This window comes from Haemaphysalis longicornis, unplaced genomic scaffold (genome assembly GCF_048455015.1).
Source record: "Haemaphysalis longicornis isolate Haplotype H1 unplaced genomic scaffold, Haemaphysalis longicornis Haplotype H1 scaffold_2, whole genome shotgun sequence".
Taxonomy (NCBI): Eukaryota; Metazoa; Arthropoda; class Arachnida; order Ixodida; family Ixodidae; genus Haemaphysalis; species Haemaphysalis longicornis.
The window spans coordinates 116193102-116211650 of NW_027526295.1; the positions used below are offsets into that span (position 1 = coordinate 116193102).

The window sequence follows — 18549 nt, forward strand, 5'->3', positions numbered from 1 at the left end:
AAGAACCAAAAACTAGGAAGAAACCATTTTGCGTTGGTTGAATCTACTGCAAAAACTAATTTTCTCAGATTATACCTGACGTCTCATTTCTTTGAACTCGCTTGCCTTCTGCATGCGCAGGTGCTTCCGGGAGTCTTGTTCCTGGGCGCCCTGGCCATCCTCCTGTTGCACTACGGCGTCGTCTCGCCTGTCATCGCCAAAACGGGTTGGCTGGTCCACAACCTGTTCGGCATCACCAGCTGCGAAGCTATCGTCGCCCTGGCAAACGCCTTCTTCGGAATGGCGGGTCCCTTCTTTATATCCCCGTGCCATAATAGCGGAGGTCCAAGTTTATCCCGCGAAAAACAATGCACCGGGAAGTTCTAGACAATTAGCTAGGGGGGACGCACCTGAACGCATTCATATGGCACTTACTGTATAAACCATTTTGCTTCTAGAGAAAAAGGTTTACAAGTTTACGAAAATGTTTTGATCGCGTAGTTTGCTTGTTTTTTACTATACATCACTTCTGTACTAAAAAAACTTGCTTCCTAGGGAGCGAGCGCCATCTAGGAAACTAACTGAACTGTAATGTTATTCATATCAGCCTATCTACGTCCACTGCAGGACAAAGGCCCCTCCAATAGATCTCCAATTACACCGATCGTGTGCTGTTTGCGACCAATTTATTCCCGCAAACGTCTTGGTCTCATCTGCCCATGTAACTTTCTGCCATCCCCTGCCATGCCTGCCTTCTCTAGGGATCCACTCTGTTACCCTTAATGACCAATGGTTATCTTGCCTTCACATTACATGCCCTGCCCACACCCATTTCTTCTTCTTAATTTCTGCTAATATGTCCTTAACACGCGTTTGTTCCACTCCCTTCTCTTCTTGTCTCTTAATCTTACACCTATTATCTACCGTTCCATTGCTCACTGAGTCGTCCTCAATTTAAGTTGAACCCTTTTAGTGACCCTGCAAGTTTCTGCCCTGTAGGTGAGTTCCCGCAAGATGCAGCTGTCATACATTGTCTTCTTCAAGGACAATCGTAGGCTGCCATTCATTATCTGAGAATGCCTGCCGAATGCCCTCCAGGGAGGCTTGCTCCGTCGGTAGAGCAAGAGACTACAGTAATGTATTACATGCTTATTTTTTAAATTTTAGTACTGATGTTATGTATGTATGACATAAGCAAACTGCGCTGTGAGGACAATTTTTATATATCTGCGGAACCTTTTGTATTGGTTCAGGGTGGTTTTTAAGCCAGTGGTTCATGAAGTATTAAATCTTATAGGAAGGTGATGACGTGAGTCCCCCTCAAATAAACTGGTAACTAAACATAGGAAAAATGCAAGCCAGCCAAACGTTACAGAAATCGTACAAACAAGAGAGTTAACAAACGAGTAATACAAATGAGGAAAAATAACTACAACATAAACAATCCGATGCATAAGTAAGACACGCAAGTCTTACGATATTCACCGACCAGGCCGATTATACACCAGTGTATGGGGTAAGTGGCCATCTTCGAAGGGTTTCTTCGGTGCCAGCCAGGCTGTGCGATGTCGAACACAGATTTCGAATACTCTAGAGCCCGTTGCAGTTACACCAATGCGGGTCGTCAATGGTGCCGTGCAAACACACATGGAGTAATACCACAGCAGCATCACGGCGTTGCAACGCGACTGCTTCATCTCTGCTTTCAGCGCGGGCGTGATTTCTAGAGCCGTGCAAACACCGCAGAAAAAAATCGCCCACCTTTCCAATTGAGATGCGAAGACTGAGAAAATAGTGGAGCTGGTGGCCTTCAAGAGCTCTAACATGGCTTTCCTTAGGTCGGCCCCTTCAGAGAAAGATAGTTAAAAATCGAAGCTTTCTCTTTGCAAAGTCAGGTAAATTAAAGCCCACAACCCGCCCTCCTAAAGGCCAAAATCTAAATTGTCAAAGTCCACTTCAAGTCAGCCAAAGTCCAAAAAAGTGCTGGCGCTATCAACCCAAAGGATATGTTGATAACGGAAACGGAAAGACGTCTATTTCATACTTCGAGGTACCCAGGTTCAATTTCGACCACGGGAAGTGTTCCCTGTTGAGGCTGACACTCCCGTACCTGCTCGTGGGCCCCTTGCCTCCTAGAGACTGTCCTTCACACTTCTTGGCATAGCATCTTCCTCCTCTTCACATAGCCGAGCCGAGTTTTCTGATAACGTTCGGCACAGCCCGAGCTAAACCGCTGCCCTGTTAAATCACAACCAAAAGAACGTCCGCCGAAGTAGCATTTCTATCTTTCTCGTTTCCCGAGTCATCCGTCGCTGAACAGGCAGAAAGTTATGTAGCCTTCCAGAAAGTACTGTAATTTTCTGATGGCCGCAATGCGCTTGGCGTTTCTGGTGTACTTTGGCAGCGAGATGGCGCTCCTTCAGGCGTGGATGCGCGGCTTCTTACTCGTCCCGTAGTGCTAATAGGGACATCTGTCGCTGCGGCTCGCTATGGCGGCGCCATTGCCGTTATACACGTTCCTTGCGTACTTGGCTTAGCTAGCTTTACGGCTTCTTTTTTGTCTCGAAGGCAAAAGCAACAAAAAAGTTTGACATTTTTTTTGTTCATACATGAAGCTTCTGCAGCATCACTGACAAATGATTTTTTTGGAGGTTCAATTTTATAATAAAAAACAATCTTGAATAATCTTTTCTAGTAATATCGTTGCTTTTTTGCAGCCACAGCCAACTTTTCAGATTGTTCATGAGCCATTCCAAGTACAAGACAAACATGCCTTCCCGGTACATAACGGAACGCTAGTCGAAGCGTGGCTCGCCTAGAGAGTGGCGCCAGATTTTCTTCCAGTATATATATAAAACTCTGCGGAAACGAGGCAGCTCACGAAATGGCCCGATGCCTCACCATCCAGGCGGGAGCTAGCCTGTATCCAAACCACGGAGCCAGATCTGCAAGGAACAGAAGAGTGTTCTACAATGAAATCACGCAACATTACCGGCTCTGCCGCCGGGTCTACCCTCCGGCCGTAAAAAAAAAAAAACCTAACTAACGAGCAAGCACACGTCTGGCGCCTCCTACAAACGAACGCCTTCCCAAACCCCGCAAGGCTAACACGTATTGACCCGTCAATATACCCAACGCCTGATAGCCCCCTATGCGGCGCCCCAGCCAATCTACCTCACATAATGTAGGCCTGCCCTCAAAATAGCTTACCCCTCATCACATCGGAAGAGCAGTGAGCGGAGGCACTGCGTAGCCCGGACCCAGGCGTGCAAATCACACTGGTCACCCGAGCTACCGACGTCGCCGCTCGGCTCATGCCTGCGGCCACGAGTGTCCCCAGACCTAAGGAGATGCTCAATAAAATGTTTTCTCTCTCTAAGGCGTAGGCCACCAAATGACGAGTGATAAACGCCCGTACAACCAGATGGTTCTAGGGGCCTTTCCGGAAGCATTAAGGAGAAAGCCAATAAATCAAGTGGCTATACAACAATGGCACGCTCTAAGGGTGAATTTGTGACAACGCCATATAACTTTTCCATGCTCCCGCTTTGAATTTTGTACCACCTGCACTTGGCTACAAAGGGCCTACAAGATATAGTTTTGTGACCTTGCAATGCTCATCCCGCTATTCGCAGGCGGAGGCTCCGTTGCTGGTGCTTCCGTACCTGGCGCGCATGACTCGGTCGGAGCTGCATTGCGTCATGACTGTCGGCTTCGCCACCATCTCGGCCGCCCTTTTGCCAACACTGACACACCTCGATGTGAGCAACAGCAATGCGCATTGCCCACACACATCGTTTTATCGCGGAAGGCTTCCCTATACCGGTGGTAAAGCAATCTTTGGAACCCCAAAATTGATGAAAAGTGTAATAATGGAGTTAAGATGACCAAAAAAGCGGTTACTTGCGATTTGATAGCAAGAACAAGAAATGCGAAGACAGGTTTTGGGCGCATTTCTGGCATGCGCAAACACCCGCGCACTCAGTTTATTTCATCATATCCGTGAGGAGAGAATTGGGCCCCCTATTTCATTGTGAAGATAGTGATCAGTTTCCCGCCCTCTAGGAAGTACCATGTCAGATCATTGCTCTTTATTGCCTCCACATTGCCCCAGTATGCCGCGAGAATAGAAAAATCGATGTTAGTATTTGTTACATATTTAGACCTGCTAAGAAAAAGGAGACGGGAAACCAAGGCAGGCTTAACAAAACGCATTAATGGCAAACAAGGAAGGTATCAAAAGAACCCACCCAAACAAAACAAAGCAGTAAAAAAAGTAATCAAACCCAACATGAACCATGGCTATTTAAGAAAGCTTAGACAAGGTCCTACACTAAAACGCCATAAATATGCATACCAAAGCAGCCGTGGCTTACGTGGAAGAGGTTTTGATGTGAAAAAAGTGACGCAGCGCTAGCGTTGCTTCTTTATGATTCTGTGCAACCGGTTTAGGTGGCGTATTAGGGCGAGGCGTAATTTTATGTGTCCTTTCTTGTTGTTTGGTAGCCACAGAAAACACGACTCAAATTTGGGAGTGTTGCCGTTGTGGTGGCCGTCGTAGCGAAGGTCAACGGTCCTCCGTCCGTCACTGCTAATACCGCCAACGCGTGAGTTCGCGTTGGGTCGAGGAGACTAGAGCCGTGGACTCGCCAGCCCGCTCCCGGGAAGGCTGGAGTAGCGAGGTTGGCTACCTGGCCGCGTCACCCCTGGCTCAGTTCTCCGAAACCTCATCGTCTTGTTGTGCCATTCATGATTCGACCTCTCGCCCGTATTCCGTGAACTATGAGCTGAAATATTCTCTTCCCGCATATTTTGGACTGTCTTGATTGGTTCTTGTAGGAGCAAGTCGTGCTTCCCTGAGCGGCGTTGTCCTATTCGTTATGGCATTGACGCCGCACTCATAATTTTTATCTCCTTCTTCTTTTCGTTTGAGCTCCTCTTCTTTGATGTCTCGGGGAATTCATGGCATTATCCTGTTTCCCCAGTCACAATTACGGCCTATCGTGAAGGACATGCTCATGTACCAAAAAATGTCAAAAGCCAGAATTAACGAGTACAGAGGTTAGTTTCCTTGGCCTGTTTTCTATCAGGAACCCCGCCATCCGAGTTCCAGTTGATTCGGTAGACGACTCAGCACTGTGACGGAGAATTCGGTTAAAATGACTGCTTCGTGGCGTGGTTGATACGATGAGAACTATTCAGACAATGGCACTACTACTATCTACACTGCGTTACGAGTACACAGATAATGTAAGAAAAATTTCTAACCGCAAATGTCAGCCCTCTTAGCTCCAAGAGTGCTCGGATGAGCCCTTTCTGCTTGTCTCATTGCATTGGGGAGGACCCTAACTTCCCACTGAGGTGTCGCTGAGACGCCTAACGACCGATTATATATAGCCACCACTGCGTACGAGGTGTATGTTTCTTTTTTGAAAGAAATATGATGGAAAAGCACCAGGCGTTAACTGCTCTGTGGTTGAGGATACCTCTGTCAACACTAAGTCCAGGAAGAGGAAAAAAACCGAAAACAGGATAAAAAGGGAGAAAAAGATGATGTAATACGGGCCGCGCAGCAAAGATAGCCCTGGCGGAAACACCAGGCCCGATTGTTGGGTGTCATTAAAATCTTCGGCAGGACATGGAAGGCGGTTTCTCGAAGGGAATGGTTACAGTCCGTGAACAACCGTTTGAATGAATGCACGAAGGCATTCCGAGCTTCCCGTACGAAGCTGTAGGCGCAGTTCAACGCTGAGAATTGCGGACATGTGCACAGTGCTTGCGCGAGTGTACAATGTACAGGTTGTACAGTGTTTGCAAGTGTGCACTCTAGAAAGGCCAAGCCTAAGCCTTCTTTAGCCCCAGAAGTGACACCGATTCGTTGACGGAGTGCGGTCAGCTTGGTTTAGTCCAATAAAAAATCTGGTGAGGTGGATTGCCGGATGCAATTGGGGGGTCAGGGGGCAAGGCTTAGAGATGCTTTCGGATAACGGACGTCCCGAGGTTCGGATAACGAACCTCGGGACGTCCAGAGGCCTGATCGCCTTACTCATCGAGGTGGTTAAAGACGCCGACCTTTTTTCGCAAAATCATTCCCCCATTTTTTTTGATACCCAAGTCACCTGGTAGCCACTGCAGGTGGATTAAAAAAGTGTTGTCGCTGGGGCAGTGCAGCTAGCATTGTCCCACAAGAGCCTCAGGAAGGGTATTTTTGAAATTGGTAGTGTGGCCAATTTACAGTTGACCTGAGTCAGCTCCCCAGCCCTAATCATGTCCGTAGCCAACTGAAGGCACTTGAGTTCGGTAATTGGGCGTCTGCTAAACACGAGAAGGCGGCATTGTCTGCCTGAGGCGAAGGCAGACGCAATGGATGCTGCGGCTACTGTTCTCTGGTCTGGAACGAAGGACCCATCGGTGGATATCAGCAGGTGGCCCTCAATGCTCTCCCCGCAGCCGCTGCTTCATGGCTCATTTCACACACTAGTGTAAACCATTTCGAAGGGCAACGTGTACATAGCGGCAACGAAAGCGATCACTCGGCAGGTGCGTTGGAGGAGCCACGATGTGATGTTAATGGCGAGGGCAATAACTGTCTCGAAGGTACAAACAATCTCATCTATTTCGGAGTGAGGGAGTTCTCGCAGGCCTGCGAGGGGAATGCGTTCTTCTGGAGTCTTATGGAGCCGTTCGACGTGGCCTAAGACTCGTTTAAGGGTGTCACGGAATGCCAGGGGCCAGGAAGGGTGCCTTCACATTTCAATGATTCAATTTGCATTCCGTGGCACAATGGTAGGCCATATATGAAGGCACACGGTAGTTGCCGGGGAGCGTGTACGCATCCTTGAATGCGGTCATTTAGAATTTTTTGAGTAACCCGTACGCGAGGTCGGAATGGCGAGGGCTTCAAAGAACGACGATTTTAGTGCATAATGTGGACGCGCCATGGTTCACTGCAGTACCTGGAGGTTTTGTGCTGCTTGTGGAGGACCTTGGATTGCCACTGGGGAAGCACGAACTGTGGCGATGTTTAACAGAGGCGACTTCCTGCGCGTTACGCGCAGACGCGACTCTACGCCGAACCTGGGCGCAGAGGGCCGAATACCACAGTAAAGCACGTCGCAAAGTGAACGTTCCGCCGTGATTCGATAGGAGACAAAGCTTACTTGCCAACAGACATAGTATTCCCTGTAGAACTCGTCCGCCCAACTGTAAAATCACTGCATTGAATGGGTGCAGCTGCAGTGGTATTTTAGGGTGACAATTTAACCTCGTTGTCCGCGCGTTCCTGCATGTCTGAAGACGGGATGATCGCAGAGCCAGATTGAAATATTTCATGCTCGTCACAAATATCGCAAAATTTAAGGCGTCTGCAATCGCCGTACCCAATTCAAAGCGACGGTTTTCAGCTTCCCAATTGCCGGCTCCCGAGCAAAACTACAGTCGATCCCCATTCCAACCCGATACGGGGTAAATAGTGAATTACCTCATGACTGTCGTTGCACGATGTATAACTCGTTTGTTACAAAATTATTCAGGAGCCATATTGTTATCCTACAGAAATGAATGGCCAGCGACGTTTTGGTGTATGCCGGAATTTCACTTCATCCGAACTGTGACGAGAACCGCCTTGTGGTGAATGTCTGCGCCCAGATTTGAACGTTCAAACGCGCAGTCATAACATGCCCTCTTATTAAAAATGCGCACTACCATGTGTGACAACGACTGCTCACAAACGGAAGTCGCAGCGCTACTCGCCTCTGCGAAGCTGTTGTGCTCCGGCAGATTTTCAGATGGCTTTTCGGGATGCGCGCAGAACAACGCCTTGGGAAGAAGCAATATTTCGTGCTTCAGGACCCCACATTGTTTTCTCGAGGCTCCCTAAGAAGGGGGCGGAATATAAGTGGCTGTACCACGCGCATTATTTTTGTTTCATTTTAGTTTTCTTGCTCTAAGTAGGATAATTAGAGGCACAAATATCATTATACCACGAGGGCGTCTAACGGCGCGCCCTTCAGTACATCTAAATAAAAACATCATAGGTTTGCATCGACGTAAACTAGCGGTTGCACAAGAAGTAGCGCGGACTTTGCGATTGGTCTTTAACTGCCCTTATGCTGTGCAGGTGGAGAGGCAGAGGACGAAACGGAGTGCTGAAATAAAAACTAAATGCGTGGGCTTGTTCTATGGTTTGTTCTTGGCTTGGCTTGTTCTTGGCTTGTTCAGTGGGTTCAACATATTCCCGCCGTTGAACACACATTTTGTTGTCTTCTTGGCTCTCCAGTTACTGCACAGTCCCTTTCACAGTATGTTTTAAAGAAAAATAACTGCGACGCGCCACCACGGCTACTTGAAGGGACCTGGCATCTAGAGCCACACCGCATGCTTAAATAAAGTTTGTAAACCTAGTCAGGCCTCTACTCCACGCTATGTCCAGCGCTGGCGAACCTTTCCCAGCTCCGGAGCAAGCTCAATGTCTAGGAAGTTGGGGAAAATAGTAAAAAAAAAATAGGAGGCGCTTTGACTTCTTGGCGCCGTCTTGCGTTCGTTTCTCCACTGACGTTCGGTGAATTCACATGGTCTCGCACTCTATTTTCGTTCTCTGATGTGTGGAGGAAGTGATGCCAACATTTAGCCAACCTATCCTATCGAAATATTAGCCTAAAGACGCAGCTTCATGCAACTGCACCACAATTTTTCTTGCCACCGCAAAGACGGTAAATCCTCTGGAATTGCAATGAAACAGCTTAATTAAAGCAATAAGCTTCCTCCACTGTACACGTGCTTGGTCCGTCCATGCTCAGTGATTGTTCGTTGCAGCTTAGTTTGGTGGACGTGACCATCTCTTCAATACTGTCGACGCTGGCAGCCATTGCCTCCTCCAAGCTACTCTACCCGGAAACGGAGCACTCCGTCACTGCGCACTACAACCTGCACGACTACGAAAGGTACAGAACGTAATGCCTGTACGCGTCTGTAACAAGTCTGTAGGCTTCTCACAATCCCGTTTATGTTAGTGGAGCAGATTAGGTTTTACTACTGCATTTACACCGAGGAATATTGAAAAGAGCGAAAATAACCGCAAATGATTAAAGTACTGTTCAGGGTTGATTATTCCGGGTACGACAGAATCTTTCAAAACAGACGGTCTCTGAAAGTTTATTTCTGTTGCTTCAACGGGACGAAGCCGACGTTGCTTTTCGAAGATTACGACAGCCATCAGCTTTTTTCCCCTTATTCTAATTGCTAAACAGACTCGAGATAGAAATTTGGAGCAGTTGGACATTAAGCAAATACATCTGCATTTCTGGAAGCCTTGCACCCACCAATACTAGTCATTGCGTAGGGATTGAACTCTTCTTTCTGGGTCCATACTGCATCAAGAGTAGAGTCTTCAATCAAGAGACCACGCGGCAGTATAGACTTCTCAACTTATTTCTCCCGCGTAATTGGGTGACTTAAACTAAAATATGAGGAAAATGTGTCAATTGCTTTCTCTTAGAGCCCACTGCAAAGTTTTTTAAAATTTGTAATCAAATCTTAAAATATTTTAGACCGTAGTCAACAAGACTGTCTATAACTTATATTCAATACTCCATTACTCAAGTGACGAACGAAGTAACCAAGAAATAGCAATGCTCTACGCACATCAAATAGCTTAGAAACTGACTCAAAATGTAGTTCTTGTTCTCCGTCTGACAAATTTTCTGCGTGTTTGATTGACAAGACGTATGTGCTGTGAGGAGCAGCAACATCTCCAGTGCCCTCTGTGGTGTCGATGGCAGGCTGTATAAAATACCCCAAGTGTGAAAACTCCTCTATTTGTCATGCTGTAGTCAAAATATTTCGCTGAGATTGCGCCTGCACCAACCCCTGACTATATACGATCTCTATCCCCCCCAAGTGGTACCTCAACTTCAAGAGTTATCTGGCTTGATTTGCCGCAAACAACTGCTTGCGCGTAGAAACAATGAATGAATCCCGATGTCCATATGTCAGAGGTAATGGTAATGAGCTCATTACTGAAAACGCTCAGAACGCGATGAACACGAAAACATGGTTTTGTAATGTAAACAGAAGGAGAAAGGTGCGTTGCACGTACTGGGTAGGCCGCAGCTGTTCAAAGACGCAATGCTTAAACGTAAGATGATTCATCGGCTGTTTCATCTTTAAGCAATATGACGTAGACCGCGCATTCGTCGGTGACTGATTGCTCCAGTCACCACGCATTTACATTTTTTTTCTCTCGTTCCTCCTCTTCTACATTGCAACGCGTTCGACAGAACATACACAAACATTTCCAAGCACTCTACAGACAACATACGGCCTTACCTATCGTTCGTTTCATCCGGTAAAGACAAAAAAACTATTTGGTGAGGATGTGGCTCGAAGTTAATTGAAGTCGTGATGGTAATGCCGTCCAAAGGGCTGCAGGCCCACCCCCTCCCAGACTTGTTCTCCTTGAGTTAGGGTGGGGGTCCCGTGTTGGCCGTTGTCCGGTTTCTTCCGGCGAACTCCTCAGGGGAACCTGTAGGTTCGCGCCGAGGCTGCGAAGCAAGGCCTCCCACCTTCTCACGGAGGTAATTTGGAAGAAATGGTCCCCGGAGCATGCCGATAGGCTGTAAGCAAGTTGGCATTGATGCAATATAAAGGGCAAACAAAAGTTGGGTAGATATGGGGTGCGGTAAATATGAGCCATGGGGGCCGGATGGAGGAAGACACCCGTCAGGATTAACGTGTGAGTTTGGGAGAGGTGGTACTGCAATGAATTAATGGTTAGGGCGCGAACAACTATACGAAGGACGAATAACGAACTGGCCGTGACCGTGTAGCTACTCTTTTTCGTGCTTCGTCAAGTTGTTCACGCAATAAGCATTACCCTCTGGAGTTTGGGCCAGACGTGAGATTCTTTCGAGTGATTTATACCCCTGGGGATAGATCCGGCAGGAGAGGAGGTGACGGGTTGTGATATCGAAAAATCCAACCAGGCGGTCTTGCGAAGAGCGGGTTCCGTGTTCGGCCCAGAGCGGAGGGTAAATCATAGTGATGCGGCATTTGTCGCCTTGTTTCCCTCGAATGCTCATGTGTCCAGATAAGTTGTACTGGTGAATTCGGGGAGTTCCTGCGCAAACAACTGAGCGACATGCCGTGGTTTCATTTAGGTGTTTTTAAGTACTTCTGAGGGATTCATATCATATGCAGAATCGCAAACTGGCTGTGTGCGCCAGCAAGTTACATTTTCTTTTCATTTAACTTTTATCCTTACTAACCGATATAAGAATAGTTACCTTTAGAGCACTGTTGTTTACCCAGGTTTTGAAGCTCTTTGCCCGCGTTGAACATGCGCCATAAAAAACTTATTCATGATCATTTTACGTGGAGTAGCTTGTCAGTGTTTTTACGATTACCTCTACGTATATTCCTCGTTAAAATTACCCTTTACTTTCCTGACCGGATGCCCCAGCGATATTCTGAAATTTTGAGGTACCCCGCCCAGTCTATTAACAGGTATTATTTTCGTAATGGGATTTTTCACTAAAATTGGCGTGCATGCTTTTGCTTGCCCTGCTTTTCTTGTGCCCTGAAAATGCAGATTGCTTGTGCGTTCGCAGTAACAAAGTCAATATTGTCGCATTGGTCTTTTATGTAGTCTTGTCGCATTCAGAGACAAAGCAATTAAGTGTCAGCCTATTTCGTCGCACCGATGGCTTAGTTTCTGAGAGACCTGGTGCCGAATGTGCTAAACGCAGCCCAGGCGAGACATACGTGGAGGCCTTGGAGTCCGGCACGGTCATCCTGGTGGCCATCGTGCCAGCCATCGCCTACACGTTGGTGGCCTTCCTGTCGGCCGCAGCCTTCGTGAACGACGTGTGCGCTGAGCTCGGCCGGCTTGTATCCGTCCCTGGCTTTACGCCACTCGTGAGTGTCTCCAGGCACGAACATGATCCACAAGCTCTTTCTTTCGCAACTTCTAAAGCGCCCGTGTTCCATCACTATGTGGTAATGCCCATCTGGTGTCAGCAAGCAATTCAAACGCACTGTTCATTTAGGGGTTCAAGGCGTCCTGGTATTTGCGTAGGAGCCCCGTGGTAAATGTGGACTAAAACAAAGCACAAAGTATAAAGTCTGTGGTGTTTTACTCGTAACGTACGTGTCTCTACTGATAAATGTGTCTCTTTAGGTGCTGAAAAGCTTCGAACTGTCGCCTTTTTCGCACAGGGCTCGTCAATGCGTAAAAATGTCGGAATCGTATGCAGAAAAGACCGCTTAAACATTTTTTGCTGAATTAGTCTCAGCTATTCACATCATCTGACAACTCATACAGATTTCGGTTGCCTGGCCTTCCGGCAGGCTGGTTTTCCGGCCGCCTCTCCAAAAGGCGTTCGAGTACTTCGTACAAGCTCCCCTTAGTGATGAAGGGGGTCGCACGCAAACACACGCAAGCCTCGTCACTGCCATCATCCTGACCTCCTCCAATGAAACGTTGCAATTGTAACCCAAAGCAATTTTAAATGAACCGTTCTAATTAAAAATATGTTCTTCTGATAATTCTTCTCCCACGCCACATGGTGCTGAGTTTTTTAAGACAACCGCCAGGCTTAATTTCTTCCTGAATATTTTTTTTACAATCTTAGACAAGTGCGCCTGACCTGGGCTTGATGGCGCTGCTAAATGTTCTGTATGTGAGTGATGAAAGGCTCAAGGCATTACCATGGGTACACACACTCACATTACTAGGGTAATTTCATAGCAGAATGTGCGTGGGCCTTGCTCCGCGCCGGAACTCAGGCATCTGCACATATGTCCGCTTTGCATGAAAACACGCACATTTTTTTCAACGGAGACATGCATGCGTAGCCTTGAAAATGCATCACCATCGTCTTCATCGCCGTTGTCATCATGTGCTCCCACTAACCACTGAGAAAAAATTAGCTACGAGAAGGCCGGTCATGACTGGTTTTTTAAACCGCTCGTCTATTTTAGGATTTGCATGGAGCCTGCAACCAATATTCTATGCCCCTGCGCTGTGCCTTGCCGCTTGCCGTAGAACAGCAGCTGATCGTGAGGGCGAACACACGAGAAACTAATTCACGCCGTGAAAGTTATCGCAGGTCACCGTGGCTACAAAGAAACACCAACGCTCCCTGGACGTTCTTAGTAAGAAGGCGTGGCTAAAATAACGCAACTTCCGCTATGCTTTTGGATATGCAGTGGGGATCCTAGGGGCATTTCCTGGACATAATTACTCTTCCGTGTCATCAACTGGGGACGACGCATGATTCAGTGATCTAAACCGAGGAATATACGTTTGAGGTCACGATCCCGCTGGCCATATACGATAGTGCGTGGATGGGGGACATGCCTATCTGAACAGTGGGCACATTTGCGATCCCGCTCACTGTGACATGCGATGGCGGTTGAGTTAAGTCTCGGACAACAGATCCCCGCAGCAATTCGATCGAAAAAAATTTCTATATCACGCAATGCGAAAAAACGGCCTTGGAGAAAATAGTCACAAGTCAAACACAAAAAAAAAATTTGGAAACTCCCTACCGAGAAGCCGTCGTATACTTCATAGCATTCAGAATTAAATTATGTGTTCCAATTTCATTTCAACCTGACAGACGGAGCTGAACCACCAGCCCAGCGCAGTTGTGCGTGCGTGATTTTTTTACATGGAGAGTGCTTCTGAGATTCCTTCGTGCCTGCAGGCCTTTCGATCGAAGCATTACTACAAGGCTGCTCAGCCTTCTAGCATCAAGCCATTTAGCGCTAATTAAATTAATATACATTGTTCAAAGCTGACCATAAAGGAAGAAATCAATCAAGTTCAGCAAACGCACTTTGCTGTGTTTACGAGCAATGCGTAGAAATTATAATGCCCGGACGCAAAAAACTGAACGGGTGAGCTAGCAAGCAGGCATTGCATACAGGCACACGTAAGGAACTAAGCGAGAAGGCAACGCGAACAAGTGAGTGACTTGCTTTCGAGCACTCTGTGTTTCAGGGAAGAGTGCCTTGATGCGCTGATAGTTCATTATGTGTGGACGTTCCACAACATATTGATTCATCCCTCGTTTTCAATTTATATTCAAAACACACTGACCAGTTATTCAAACTAAAACCGCAAATAAAATATGCAGCCAACCTAAATGCTTTAGGTCATTGTCGTTTACGTTATTAAAAAAACACCTTCCGCAGTATTATTGTACAACGAAAAGGCCGCGTCCAAAAAGTACGCTCTGCATGGCGTATGCACTGTATCTGCGGATTTGGTAGCTCAAGCAAGAACCCACGCTGACCAAGGCAACAATAAGGTGCAACTTGCCATGGTTTCTCAGTGGCTAAGGCGCTGCGTGGCTGAGCCCAAGTGCACGGGTGCGATTCCCTACCGCGGCCTTTTCAGATAACACGAAAAGCAAAAATGCCCTTCGATCGACATTTTGGCGCACGTTAAAAATGTACAGGTAGTATAGAAATATTCCGGAGCTTTCCACTAAGATGCTCCTCATTGCCCAGGCTTCGTTTCTGCGGTTTAAACAAGAAAAAGTTTAATACGAACGGCAAGTTCCTACTACCTATCCGTGTCCTGAGCTCTAACGATGGTAATGACATCGCTTAACAGGCGTCACACTGCATCATACGCTTTTGTAGCCCTCTCGGAGCTTCTTTTTATTGGAGGCGGAGTGATACGGGAAGGGCGCCACACGAAGTCGCCTCCTCTGACGCAGGGCATCCTGACGGCGCTGTTGAAGCCCATGGCCCTTCTCATGGGCATAGGCCTGGACGAGATGCATATGGCGGCTCGCGTACTGGCCTCAGCATTGTTTTTGAGCGAAATCGACGCCTACCGGGAGCTCACGTCGTACGTGGCCCGTGTTGCCTTCTCGGTATGACGTCATGTTTGGGCCATCCTGTGCCTCCTTAGCAGTTTTGATAGCAATATGATTTTTTGCTAAATGCCACATATGCATGCAAATAGCTGTGAATGAATGTGGGTCTACGGGATTGGGGATGTGGCATACTGTTGCATATATCTTTGGCGGCAGCACCTTTTTCACCTTGATTTAAATGTGAAACGCTTACAGAACAGAGCCAGCTAGCGCATCCAGTCTAGGGCGAAATGTTGGTGATTTATGCCCATCGGAGAACTCGCTGAACAGATTTTTCATATTTCCGGTTCCGGCGTTCTCGAGCGAAGTCGCTGCTGTTGTCCCGCTTTCTTTAGATTGCAGCAGTAAAGGCATGCGATAGCTGTTTTAAAAAAAAAACCAACAAAGGCAAAGCAGAAACTGCAAGGCGCACACAGCAAAGACAAAATTGCACAGTGCCGCAGGGTTTCCAGGTGTAAAGAGAAGAGTTGATGCGTTCATGGGCACTGTTGAAGGGCCACTTCAATAGCACCGTGCATAGGGACCCGGCACCGTTGGGGATAACGGTGCATGGGCGCGTGCGGTATATTTTCTGTACATTAAAACTTTCTGTATGTTCGGTTTGTGAATGTTTCCCGGATCGGGTACACCCCTGGGAATCTATTGGGGATTAATACGGATTCTGCAGGTGAACAGCTGTACAGTATAAGTCATTCACGGCGAAAACCTTTAGTGTGCCTTTGTTCGTAATTCTGGCATTGTAGTGGTTGTTGTAATAGTGTAGGTAAAACTACCACCGCTGTAAACAGCAAACATAAACACATTTCATTTCGCATGTTAGCCACGACGGAGCAAACGTTATTCGGTGAAAGTTGAACATGATGGAACGGGAGTAGAAGAGAAGCACCTTAACCGCGCAGAACTGATTCCGAGGAAGCCGGGACAACGTGTGTCAGCAGTCGTGCTCTTGAAGTACTTTGAGCCGGAAGTCGAAGCGACGACAACGAAAAAGGCATGCAAAAAGGATGTAGCAGTAAAAGAGCGAGGGGAAGTATCATAAGCCTTAAAAAAAATCTGCTGCCCTCTCGCGGCCGCCGCGAGCGCTGCCGCCATGTTGAAAAGTTGAACCGGAAAACCCAACTGTTAGGCTGTTGGACGAACTAGCATGTGCGCTCGCCGAGGGTCCCCATGTATACTGTTGTATGCCGTGCTAAAGAGTGGAAGCAAGGGTGCTCAAGAGAGAAAAGGAAGAACTCTTGAAGTCAAAGTATTGTTTATTGGGTCACACCAGTTGCCGCAACGACCGTGTACGTTGCACCTTCTCCTGTATGCGTGTCTCGTGCGCTGCGAATCATATCTGCTGTTCGACGCCTTGATGCGTCGAACAAGAAATTATATTCGTGTTGTACAAAACGTGTTACCAAAGAACCCGCGGCTCGTCTCAACTCTGCCAGTTACTACGCGCTAACGCAGCGGCGAGTGTAGACTACTACTGCGGCGATCGGCGTGAACGAGATAAAGGCTCTAAAACGTTTGAAGCAATAATAAATATAATGGCTACGTACGGGTGTCCAATACTGATGGGTTAGCGTTCGTTCTGGAAAATTCGCTGTTTAAAATATTTCACCCTTCGGTAGGCAGAAATGACAACTGACGTTTCGATTGATTGTAGGGTTTAACGTGCCGACGCAACGCAGGCGATGAGGCGCGCCGTAGTGGCGGGCTCCGGATTAATTTTGACCACCTGGGGATCTTTATCGTGCGCCGAAATCTCGTACACACGGGCGTTTTTGCTTTTCGCCTCCATCAGAAAAACGGCCGCCGCGGCTGGGAATCGAACCCGCGACCTTGTGCTCAGCAGCGCAACGCCTTAGCCACTGAGCCACCGCGGCGGGTGACAACTGACGTTTCAATGGGAGGCTGCAACCACTGTGTTGATATACATGCTTGGTGAACTGAAGGGAAACTTAGCTACTACAATTCGTGGCTGGTGTTCTTTATGTGTCGTTTGCAAGAATACGTCTTTTTAGGTGCCCACGAGGAAGAAAATTTATCGCGGTAGGTTTTTACCACAACGTAAACACTCTCTCCTATAACCAAATGGCATTCGTAATGGACACGTGTGTTCGCGTGAATGAGCTATGTACCGAACCCGAGCCATTGCTCCATCTGTGTTTGTTTTTGCCTTGAATGGCGATTACCTGGCGCAGTTAGCCAAGACCGCTGAGTGCAAAAAAATACCCTGTGCAAAATACCCTACAGCAGTAATGCGCGGGTACAGGAAAAAAGGGGCACTTTCGATATATTTATACGCAGGTAAGTTTGGACAATTTTGTTGAGTTATTGGCGCCACAAATGATTTTTGAACAACGTGTCCAGTGCGGAGTTAATGAGGTAACGCAAAAGGAGGATGGAGGGACCGGGGAGGCTTTCTTGACCACGGTGTTCTGTGTGGTGAAAACCGTCATATTCCTTTTCTGTTTATAAAAGATTCCTTTTCACAGCCTTGAAAAACGCCACCAGGGGGCTGCGGAGCTCACACCCGCTTCACATGGGATACTGCTTTGCACAGCCCTGGCTTTGGACCTCCCTGCAGCAGCGCTCTATAATTAGTATCATCGTGTTCGCTAAGTCACCAGCTTCACCCTGATAACCGCCACAAAAGCATTGGACCGTTTCTCACCTCGGCGGACCAACCCGAAGTTTCAAGCGGTGAGCGTCTCTGCTAACCCTAACGTCCCAAAGAACACGGCTCAGCTGCAATCGTGCACGCCTTCGGGCGCCCAGCCTGCCTCACTACCCACGCGGTGTCTGGAAGTCGACATGCAAGAATCGCCCCAAGCCCCACCGACATACGACCCGGACAGCGGCCGCACGCTCCCAACCTATGAACCCCGGCGTCAGATCTTACAGTCGCACCACAACCAGCGCATCACTCCTTCCACTACCGACGTGCCAGCGTCCGTCTCTGCTCCACGCAGGGCAATCCAACTGAAACTCCCCATGAACGACTACAAGGTGATAATCCGCCCGAGGTCCCGCCTACGCGTCGAAGCCTGACCGGCGCGGCAGCTCGCACACAGCCTGCAACAAGCCACCGGCGTCCCACCCTCTACGTTCTCAAGTTATCACCTTCCCGCAACCGCAAGAGAATCTTATCACGACAAGCACCCCTAGCGAAGTAGGCGCCGAAGCTCTGCGCAAAATCACCACCCTCCACCTTGGCGACATGAGATATGATGTCACAGCGTACCTCAATAACCCCGCGGGAACTTCTCGCGGAGTAATCCAAGGCATCGACCCTGGAACACGTCTTGAGCAACTCCTCGCCATAATTACGTCCATTGCACCGCCCATCATTGAAGCCCGCATGCTCGGCACCTCGGACTCAGCAGCACTCATGTTTGACGGTCCTCACGTGCCATTTTACGTGAAAGCGTACGACACCCTGGTACGCTGTCGCCTTTAGCGAAATACCTATCAATGATGTGCGAAGTGCGGCGGCCTCAGACACCGACCCAATGTCTGTCCCAACCCTCAGCCCAACCTGTGCTCCCGGTGCCATACCCCCAACCCAGCTCCTGAGCACCCCTGTCAACCTCAGTGCCAGCTGTGCGGACTCCCCCACCTGACGGCCAGTCGAGAATGTCGCCGCAAGCTCAAGCCCCCACCACCGCCCGCGCGCACCCGCCTCCAACGCCAA

The 18549-nt window shown here is 48.2% G+C and overlaps 1 protein-coding gene across 1 annotated transcript in view; it reads left to right on the forward strand.

Annotated features, from left to right (window-relative positions):
* Positions 1-17906, forward strand: part of LOC144168241 (sodium/nucleoside cotransporter 2-like) — a 37047-nt gene extending 19141 nt beyond the window's left edge. Inside the window, exons 4-9 of the mRNA XM_077697268.1 lie at positions 121-282; positions 3615-3740; positions 8794-8921; positions 11724-11865; positions 14706-14864; positions 17760-17906. Of these exons, the coding sequence (XP_077553394.1) occupies positions 121-282; positions 3615-3740; positions 8794-8921; positions 11724-11865; positions 14706-14864; positions 17760-17906 (864 nt within the window). The remainder of the gene's footprint in view (positions 1-120; positions 283-3614; positions 3741-8793; positions 8922-11723; positions 11866-14705; positions 14865-17759) is intronic.
* Positions 17907-18549: the final 643 nt, after the last annotated feature.